The sequence below is a fragment of the Gekko japonicus genome, unplaced genomic scaffold (genome assembly GCF_001447785.1).
Source record: "Gekko japonicus isolate JY-2015 unplaced genomic scaffold, Gekko_japonicus_V1.1 scaffold1564, whole genome shotgun sequence".
Lineage (NCBI taxonomy): Eukaryota > Metazoa > Chordata > Lepidosauria > Squamata > Gekkonidae > Gekko > Gekko japonicus.
Window position 1 is genome coordinate 317,873 of NW_015176020.1, and position 10,594 is coordinate 328,466.

General features: G+C 42.5%; 1 protein-coding gene across 1 annotated transcript in view; it reads left to right on the forward strand.

Moving 5' to 3' along the window:
• The window catches only part of LOC107123341 (utrophin-like), a 329,348-nt gene that overhangs the window by 296,854 nt on the left and 21,900 nt on the right, over positions 1-10,594 (forward strand). Inside the window, exons 20-21 of the mRNA XM_015426582.1 lie at positions 5,855-6,013; positions 7,461-7,704. Of these exons, the coding sequence (XP_015282068.1) occupies positions 5,855-6,013; positions 7,461-7,704 (403 nt within the window). The remainder of the gene's footprint in view (positions 1-5,854; positions 6,014-7,460; positions 7,705-10,594) is intronic.

Consider the following 10,594-nt stretch of genomic DNA (forward strand, 5'->3'; position numbering starts at 1 on the left):
ACCTTTAAAGCCCTATATGGTCAGGGACCTGTCTACCTGAGGGACCGCCTTTCCTTGTATGTTCCCCAGAGAGCACTGAGATCTGGGATGCAACACTGCCTGACCCTTCCTGGCCCTAAAGAGGCCAGGCTGACAACAACTAGGTCTATAGCATTTTCGCTAGCTGCACCAGCATATTGGAACGAGCTCCCTAGTGAGATCCAGGCCCTGCGAGATCTCCAGCAATTTTGCAGGGCCGTGAAGATGGAGCTTTTCCGCCGGGCATACCAGTGAGAGCGATGGTATGCCAGCCAAGCCTGCCGACCTCCTAAGACATGTATTTTGTATAAGTAGTTAGCAATGTGGTCGAGGTCCAGTCGTAATGATTTACCGAACCGCTTTTACTTATATTTATTGTATTTATGTAAGTTGTTCTATGGATTAATGTTTTATCTATGTTGGTTTTATTAATGTTGTGAGCCGCCCTGAGCCGCTTTGGCGGAAGGATGGGATAAAAGTTGAATAAATAAATAAACAAATAAAATAGATGGGCACTGACCAAATATCCTGAAGCCTTACCTGCCCTCTAAATGCCAGAAACTGTCATACCACGCGACCATAAGCTCTTTGTGTGCAGGGTGCTAGTGCAACCTCGATGGCACTGTCAGCTTCAACCCGCCAATCAACCAAAGATCCTGAGGCATCCTGTTCGGATGTAGATCTGCCTCTGGGGGCAAGTTGGCGAAACCTCTCCATTTGTTTGTGAGACAGAGCGTCCGCCACCCTGTTACTGACCCCTGGCACATGTTTGGCAAGGAAAAGAACATTCAACCCCAAACAGCATAATGTAAAACTACGAACAAGGCCCATGACCCTGGGAGAAGTGGAAGTCAATGAGTTGATGACTTGCACCACTGCCAAGTTGTCACACAAAAAGTGAACAGCGCTGTTAGCTAAGCTGTCACCCCACAGCCATAAAGCCACTAGAATTGGAAAAAACTCTAAAAAGGTTCGATCCCTACATATGTCGTCCTGTAGACAGTCCGCGGGCCACTCTTCTGCACACCAGTGCCTTCGTGAACAGTGCTGTTAGCTAAGCTGTCACCCCACAGCCTTTGAAAATACACCCCAAATCCGATGGAACCTGCTGAATCAGATGTAACCTGCAGACCACCCTGTACATAAAGTTCCTCCCTCCAAAAGGAAACCCCATTAAACCCCATTAAACTGCCAGACACTTCAGTCCTCCCTTATCCCATGGGAAATCCTAACCTTGTGATGAGGCTTTTTGAGACCAGACATGGCCTCGCAAAGTCAACACAGAAAAGCCCTCTTGGGAGCCACTACACGACAGGCAAAATTTAAATGGGCCATGAGCTTCTGTAACTCCAACAAGGAGATCTTTTTCCTTGACAAGAAGTCATCCACCTGTTCCCTTAGCTGACTCATCTTGTCAGCTGGTAGGCATGGCATGCACTGTACTGTGTCCAGCTCTATACCCAAGAAGGTTAATGTGGAGGACGGCCCTTTGGTTTTCGCATCAGCCAGTGGAGCACCAAGCTTGCCAGCTAACTCCATAAAGGCTCAGAGCAGTCGCTGGCACTGCCCACCGACCCCACGAACAGGAAATCATCAAGATAGTGCACAGTCTCCTTAAGCCCAGACTTCGACTGCAGTGCCCACTCGAGAAAAGTGTTGAATCTTTCAAAAGCCAAGCATGAGATCGAGAAACCCATGGGGAAAGCCCTGTCCACATAAAATTGACCCTCAAAGGCGAAGCCCAACAAGTCAAAATCCCCAAGATGGACTGGCAAGAGTCAAAATGCTGACTTAATGTCGCATTTTGCCATCTCAGCTGCAGGACCGCATTTATGTACAATCTGAACTGCCTGATCGAACGATGTATAACGTACAGAGCGGAGCTGTTTCGGGATAGCTTTGTTGACTGAGTCACCTTTTGGAAAGGACAAGTGATGTATCAGGCGAAATTCCCCCAGTGCTTTCTTTGGTATGACTCCCAAGGGGGACACTCTAAGCATGGGCACAAGACGTGAGGGAAAGGGGCCAAGGACCCCCCCTTCTCCACACTCCTTTATCTTATCCCTGGCCACCTGCTCTAAGCCCTGCACTAACTTGAGATTGTTGGCCATAAAAGCCCTTCTGGTGCCTACATAAGGAATCCTAAAACCTTTAGAAAAACCCTCTAACAAGTACCAACTATCTACAACATTAGGATAAAAACCTAACCAGTGTTTAAGCTGAATCAGGTTTATAGGGCTAGGTTCTGCAAAATTATCTGCAAACAATTTTCAGCTGAATCAAAACCCAAACGTTGGGCTCTTACACATTGTCATTTTTGTCACTTTTTTGTCCCTATTGCTTTGGGCTCCCCCCACCCATTTTCCACATGTGTTTTGCTCCCTCTGGGACTACTAGAGAGCAAAATACATTGGGGGGGGGACCCTGAAGCAATAGGTACAAATGAGTGACAAAAATGACAATGCAGAAGATCCCTAGTAATTCTTAGGTGACTGCTGTTCTGTCAATGTGACAGAATTTGCTCAATTTATTGTAACAATTTATTATTCCTTTGTGTGTATGTGTTATGTGCCATCAAGTTGCTTCTGACTTATGGTAAGAACATAAGAAAAGCCAATGTTGGATCAGGCCAATGGCCCATCCAGTCCAACACTCTGTCACACAGTGGCCAAAAATACCAGGTGCCATCAGGAGGTCCAGCAGTGGGACCAGGATACTAGAAGCCCTCCCACTATTGAACCCCCCCCCAAGCACCAAGAATACAGAGCATCCCTTGCCTGTTTTTCAAAATAGTTGCTCTAAACTTTGTGTGGAACAGTATTCTATTGGAATTGTGGGGTCACCTCATTCTGATCACCATCAGGGCTAGCCTAAGGGCTTTCATGTCTTCAACTGTCCCACTCATGCCCCCTCCCCACTGGCTTTCCTACCCTACATGCACACTGAGCAACCGATTGGCTGAGCTGCTTGGGGCTCACCTGCCTGCCAGTGCAGTGGGAAAAAGTGAAAGGATTGCATCTAAAGGAAAGCGACAAGGATAATCAGGGGCCTGGAGACCAAGCCCTATGAGGAAAGGCTGAGGGACTTGGGAATGTTTAGTCTGGAGAAGAGGAGGTTGAGGGGGGACATGATTGCTCTCGTTGAGTATTTGTAGGGCTGTCACTGTTCTTGTTGGCAGCAGAGGATAGCACTCACAATAATGGGTTTAAATTAAGGGTGGGAAGGTACCGGCTGGATATCAGGAAAAACATTTTTACAGTAAGAGTTGTGCAACAGTGGAATCAGCTGCCTAGGGAGGTGGTGAGCTCCCCCTCATTGGCAGTCTTTAAGCAGCGGCTGGACGAACACTTGTCATGGATGCTCTAGGCTAATCCTGCACTGAGCAGGGGGTTGGACTAGAAGGCCTTATGGTCCCTTCCAACTCTGTGGTTCTGAATATTTTCTAAATAATTTAAACTAGGAAGTGATGTAACTTCTGGGTGACATCCTAAAAGCCATTCTTGACCACAGAAATTTGGGGGTTCCTAGATCATCACCTATCACTTCCAGTTCCAGTGCATTCTCCCCCCTTTTCCCTCACACAGCAGGAAAGTGAGCCCCAAGCTGGTGACCCAGGTGGTGGTACTAGGGCTGGGGGTGCCCTGGAGCCAACTAGTCGGCACCTTACCAACATTTGACTTGACTTCCTTGAGTCATCCGAAACTGTCTGCTGGAAAGAAATTTTTATGATAGTGTTCACTGAGGTTTGATCTTTTTGACTATGGCTGTGAAGGAAGTAGTGCATTCATCATGTGTGATATAGAATCCTTCCATATCTGTGGTTGTCTGTCTTGTTACCTCTAGTAGTTTTTATGTCTTTCTCTATTTCTTTTTCCAAGTGTAATCTAAAAATGTATGTTCTCTTCAGTCTGATACAATCAACTGATTTCTTTTTGCTCAATGTTTAAATGTTTAAAAGATCTTGTGTTAATTGCTAGGAAAGCATCTGTGAAGAGAAAGGCTTTAGTTGAGTAAGCAGATGTCCAGAGTACCTACTTGCAGGTACTTTTCACATACCCACACATTCATAAACACACATAAGGTGCATGTGCTATTTTTATTTATCTGAAAATGAAACAATTCTTTTGCTGTCCATTCCAGGCAGTCAACAACCCTATGCTTTGTGGAACTCTGCTTGGTATACTGGGATCTTTTTTGAGCCTGTTTCCACATTTACTTGGTTGCATGTGCAATACCAGTGTTCATACACCACACTGTTTTAAACACAGAAGTGAAAGGAAACCCTTATTCACATGAGAGAGCCTTATTTGTCTGTTTTGTACATTTCTGAATGCCTTCGCATCTTGGGGCAGTTTACAATATAATCCATATGAAATCAAAAGAAAATTATACTAATTAAAAAGCCACTCTTCCTAGAATTAATTAATTAATAGAAGACAACATCAGAGCAGTTAAAATTAATCAAAGGGTGATTTCCCACAAGCTCCACGCTCACTCTTCTCTTTGCCCCGATGGTACGTGTCAATTTCACACAAGCTGCTGTGCAGCTACGTTTTGCCCCGCAGCTTCGCGCTATTTCCCCCTCTTCAATCCTGGTTTTTGAGGATTGAGTAGACGCAGGGGAAATTGCGCAAAGCTGTGGGGCAAAATGCGGCCACGCAGCAGCTTGTGTGAAATTGACACGTACCATCAGGGCAAAAGGGAGGAGTGAGCGCGGAGCAGCGCTTGTGGGAAATCACCCATAGTCAACCAATGGAGAGGACAGGTTAAATGATTAACAACATAACAAGCACAAATTAAGTAAAACAGAAGCTAATTAACAGAAGGTCTGAGTGAAAACATGTGTTTTCACCTGAAACCAGACCTCAACCAAACCAGCACCAGGCCAAATGCTAAGCAAAGGACATGCCATAATCCGGGGAGCCACTTAAATCAGCCTGCAGTCACCTCTACCACTGGTGGAAGAGGAAGCAGGGCATGCATGCAGTGTTAACCTCAGGTGAAGGTTATTAGAGCAGGTGGTGCTTCAAGTATCTTGGTGCCACTGTTATTCCAGACCAACTGCATTTTTTTTTCCTTTTGGTCCTCTCATTTATTTTACAATTGTTGTGTTTTAAGTGAGTTGGAACCTTTTATACAATAGAGGAAGAGCAGTTTTACTTAAATTACTTCTGTTCGCGCAAGACATTGCACAAGACAGAGCTATTGTAGGATCAGGCACTGAATTTTCATTTCCAAGCAGTGTTACTATGTACAAAAATCAAAAGGCTTTTTGATGCAGTTATTGCAGCTTAGAAATATGATATGATTTGATTGAAGAATATCATTATGAGGGCAGGGTTTGCAAAAATACACTGTGTGCTTTGTCTTGCAAAAGTGAAAATGCAAGACAGGATACAGTCAAGCTGACTTAGCACAAGAGCTGCTTTCAATGTTTTTGTGTTACAATGTATGCAAGAGCTATTGCACAACAAAGAAAGTTTTGTGGGATCCAACCCACTGTGTTTGGGTTTGATTGTTTGGAAGCTGCATCACGGGTAAAGGCTTACAGAGTTGGGGGATAATTGTATAAATAACTGTGTGCAGAAACATAAGCTTGGACAGTTCCAGCAAATTCTCACCATCCATTCAAACAATGATTAATGTGATCATTTATGATATCTGAGTTTGTCTTCCTTTATCTGAGTTTTGCGTCTTTAAGCAATTGCTTATGCAGTTTCAACTATTATTCTATATATTGTGTAAATTCATCCTGACTTTACCTCATTGCTTTCTTTAAACAATTATCAGTTTAATTATACTTTGAATATATTTATGCAAGCTTTTTCCTTATTAGGGAAGATGAACATGCCCTTATCCAGCAGTACTGTCAAACCCTGGGAGGAGAATCACCTGTGAGTCAGCCACAGAGTCCAACACAGATCTTAAAGTCAGTAGAGAGGGAAGAACGAGGAGAACTTGAACGTATCATTGCTGACCTTGAGGATGAGCAAAGGTATCATCATCTTTCCTTACGATTCTGCTGTGCTGCATTAGTGTATATTAATGTATGCTTATATATTTGAAACATGGTTGTATAAAGGGCATCTTAGTTAACACGTCACAGTCAAATCATCTTGGCAGTCAGTGAAGTAATAGAAATAGAGATAAAGCATGCCCTTCCAAATCTGGAATTGGGATAAGGAAAACTGTGTCATAATTGATTTGTGCATCTTCCTGACTCTCTTCCTTGGGAAGTGGAGGACCACCAATTTCGTAATCCTTAATTTTTAGGTATCCCTGTGTCAGTTTGGATTTATTTGGGGGGTTCCCCAGATTTATGTGTCTACTGTTTCCTGTAGGGGATCTTGGGGGCGGGGCGGTCTGGAATGGGTGTTTATAGAGCAAACTGCACCCCAGCCATCCTGATCTCTGTTTCTTCCTATTGGGGGAAAATACGGGATCTTTCTGCAGGTCTGGAGCAGGTTGTCCGTTCAGAAAATCGCACAAAAATTATTGGATAGCAAGTATTCCCTCTCATCTGAAGACCCTCCAAGTTCAAAAGGGATTGGACAAAAGGAATTTGATTTCACAGACTGCTGAGCAAGATGTCCCAAGCCTTTCTCTCAATTGATTTCAGAGAATGTGCAAAACTGAAATATTTAGGAGTGCATTTTTAATATGTCTATGGTATAATAGAATAGTTCAGGAGTGTGCTTAGTTTTATAAATGCAGTAGAATTGTAGTCTGTTGAACTTTTTATTATATGCTTTTGCTGTCTTCTACTTTTGTAATCAGTTTTCTGCATTGTTTTATGGTATGTCATTTTTTAGTGTATGGGGGAATTTTTGCCTGTATTGACTTCTAATATTGTAATCCTAATCCTACTTCATTGTTCATTGTATGTTTTATGATGTCAGATTGCATAGTTTCTATATTTTGTAAACTATTTTGCATATATATATAATTTATCTTGAGGCTTAGTGAGAAAGGCAGGAGGCTATAAATGAAGTAAACAATAATAGCAGTTAATAAAGCACATTCTGATTTGAGGAACTGTAACCATGTTGGTTGCACAGGTTAAGATGGTCAATTAACTGTTAGTTTAATTAAACCATATTTTGCATTGTGTGTGAACTGACACCTAGAGTGATCAAGTGATATACAAGCACATGAGAAACAGTCCTCAGTTGCATTGCATTGTGTTTTTCACAATAAAGACCCTTTAATTGTTTAAAGGTTGTAGCCAATATTATTTGGTGCATTAGAAGATACAATTAGCACCTTTACATTTATTGTTTCATGTGTTGAGCCATAGCTAAGCATGATTTAGCCCATACTATAACTTTGTGACATAGTTCCTCAACTGTATGATGGGATATACTCACTGACAGAATACAGATTCATTGTCATGTGTCTGTGCTTCCAAGAATTAACTCTTATTCTTTTAAAACTGGGTCTAGGATGCTTCAAGTGGAATATGAGCAGTTAAAGGAACAGCATCTTCGAAGGGGAATAAATGCACCGAGCTCACCCCCAGACTCTGCCATGTCACCCCAGCACACATCTGAAGATGCTGAGCTCATTGCAGAGGCCAAACTCTTACGACAACACAAAGGTCGTCTAGAGGCTAGAATGCAGATTTTGGAAGACCACAATAAGCAGCTGGAATCTCAGCTCCATCGGCTGCGACAGCTGCTTGAGCAGGTACAGCACTTCTGATAACAAGAATTGTTTAGTGTGCGATGGTGGGTACTTTTCTTCAACTTCAAAATAAGTTTCTATTCATGCTGTTTCACAGTTCTTCTGTAAACAAGTAATATTATTTTTGTATTCTTCAATTTTGTTAAGTTCCCTTTGTCCAATATGTAAGTAGAAACTATTAAAACATGAGAACTATATTAATTAAAAAAGTGGGGGCCCTGACTCACCACAGGTCCCAGTTGCGGTCCCGCATAATGTTGAGAGCCAGCAGGGCAACAGGCAGCCATGGTGGCCACGTCCTGCAAAACAGGACAAGCTGTGTGGGCAGCTTGGGGGCCAGACAGTGACCACCTTGTCTGGCTGCATGGGATCGCTTGCCCACCCATCCCTACCTGGGTGTTAGTGCTTGAGGGGAAGACAGTTCGGGGGTGTGCGGGTAGCCCTGTTGGGGGGTTATGTTATGGGGAAGTGCAAGTTCTGTTCTTGTTCATGGTGTTTTTTCTGCTTTATTTTTCTCATAGCCTTAGGGCAGTATCAGCATGGGGCCAGATCCATTTTAGGAAATCGGTCCGTGCGCCATTTTCCCGGAATGGGGATCCACTTAAGGGATCTCGGAGTGAGGGTTTTTAAGTTGCATGCCCAGCTCGGGGGCTGCCAATGAGTTACCCTCATGCTCAGGTGGCACGGGAGTCCACTCAGTGGTGATCATCCTTGTGGAATCCAGCAACCTGCCATCCCATGGTTCTCCCCACCCGGCAGGCTGGGTGGGTGGGATGCTGTACATTGACTGGCAGGCAAGTCAGTCAATGCCAGGATCTGGTGGAGCCATGCTGTGCCAAGGCTTCTTACAGCTGTAACCAATAAAAGTTGTGGCCATTTTATTCCACATTTTATTCCAAAATGCTGTGTGTGACTGTATTATTGGTGGATCGTTGTAAAGGGGTCCTCGCCTTCGCTGCCCTCTCCCCTTCTTTGGGCTCTGGGACTGCAATCAACTGCAAAGGGAGATTTTTTTGTGTGCCTCCTTATCATCTGTAAACCATTATGTTTTTAAACTTGTTTTATTACTGAAGTCTGTTGACCGGAGAATGTTAACTAGATTATTAAACTGTCAAGGTAGCTGAATTACCTCAAAATTCTGTAAAAAAAAACCCTTCTAATAAATGCTTTTTATAATAATAGACAACACCACACAGAATATTGTAAGGAGAAATATTTTACATTCTTTTACGTAGGAACTTGCTTGTTTCAGGTTGCAATTCAGAGGCGTCCTTGCTATTTTTATTTCAGAAGCCCAAAGGATTAGTGGCTGTCAGGAATCGTGTCATTTTTATCCAAAAGATTGATTACAATGTCAAACATGGAGGTGAAGCAGAGCTGGCATATGGCAGCTTTGACAAAGACGTGTTAATTATAAAGAGAAGGAAATAATGAAACAGTGTCACCTGCTTTTTCAGTCCTTTCAGTTTCTACCAGATACCGTGAATACCTTTTTAGGCACTCTGTATGAAAATACTGAATCTCTGTAGATTATATGAATTTCTTAATACATAAAAAGGAAAAAAATTCAGACCCTCCCTCCAATTCTATAACCTCAATTTATCTTTTGCATTAGTTGAAATAAGATGTGCTAATGGGAATAAGATGCGAATAGAGGCTGATGATGATAATATATGTCTAAGGACTTTATGTCCCTAAGATATTTTCCATTAGTGCTAGATCATTCTTCGTGATATAAAAGTTTTGGAAGTCTCCCGTCCCTTTGTGAGACAGCCACAGTGAAACATAAAATTGTTGTTCAAAATCTTCTTGAGAAAAAAATATTGCCCATAAAATGTGCAAATAATGCCACTGAATTATTTTGGAATTTTACACTCAAGGTTTGTCTGCAGAATCTGTTCTTATTTTAAAGAGGAGAACTCACAAAAATATTTCGTAGCTAGACTAGGAAAACAGAAGCAATGCCAGTGGACAGGAATCAGTAGGGACACAGTTCCAGTTAAAAAGAAAATCATACATAGTCATCACTGGGGATAGTATTCTAGTATAACATTTGATGACACCTAAAAATACATATAATTCTCTTTTACCATTGTCCAAGAGTATGGTATATGTATTTAGCTGACAGGAAACGTAACACACTATGGTTCTAGATGTAACATCACAGAAAAGCAACAAACTATGGTTTGTTGTTACAGGAGCATGCTTGGAAAATCCATAGGCTCATGCGCTCCATCCTCTTCTTTCCTTGCATGTAGCTCAGAAATGAATAATTACTCATTTCTATAGTTTGTTGTGATTAGGATAAGAAAAAAATAATGGTTTGCTGCAAAATATATTTTTGAGCTGCACACCAGGAGAGGGAGGGAGGAGGAGGCCACAAGCTCAAGGGATCCTCCAGCTAGCTTACATAACATAAGTCATAGTGCCTTGAACCTTGTTACAGTCAGATCATAACAGCACTGGGACAAAGAGATCAGCCTCTTTAACTTAAGCAGTATATTTAAAATGTTGCATACTTGAAGCAAAGTGCTTTGCTAGTGGAGGGGAAGGGGGACATTTTTTTTAATTCCTTCTCCTAACTGAATCTCCCCATGCCATATGGTAATTTGTGCAGGAGATTTCTCCAGACCAGGGTCAGATGGTGCTTCTGGGGGAAAGATGGGGAAATATCCATCCCTGTATACTTTCATGTTTACTGCTCATGTGCAATGCTCCCTCTAAACTGTGGAGTCTTGTGAGCAAAAATTCTACTTTGTGAGCTACTGGCATTACAGTTGTGAGTGAGTGATTTGGCTACTGCATAAATTAGTTTGCTCTGGAGCCACCCTTCCTGAACTAAGACAAAAATGTGTGAGCCAGAGGCTAAAAAACTGTGAGGTAGCTCACATTA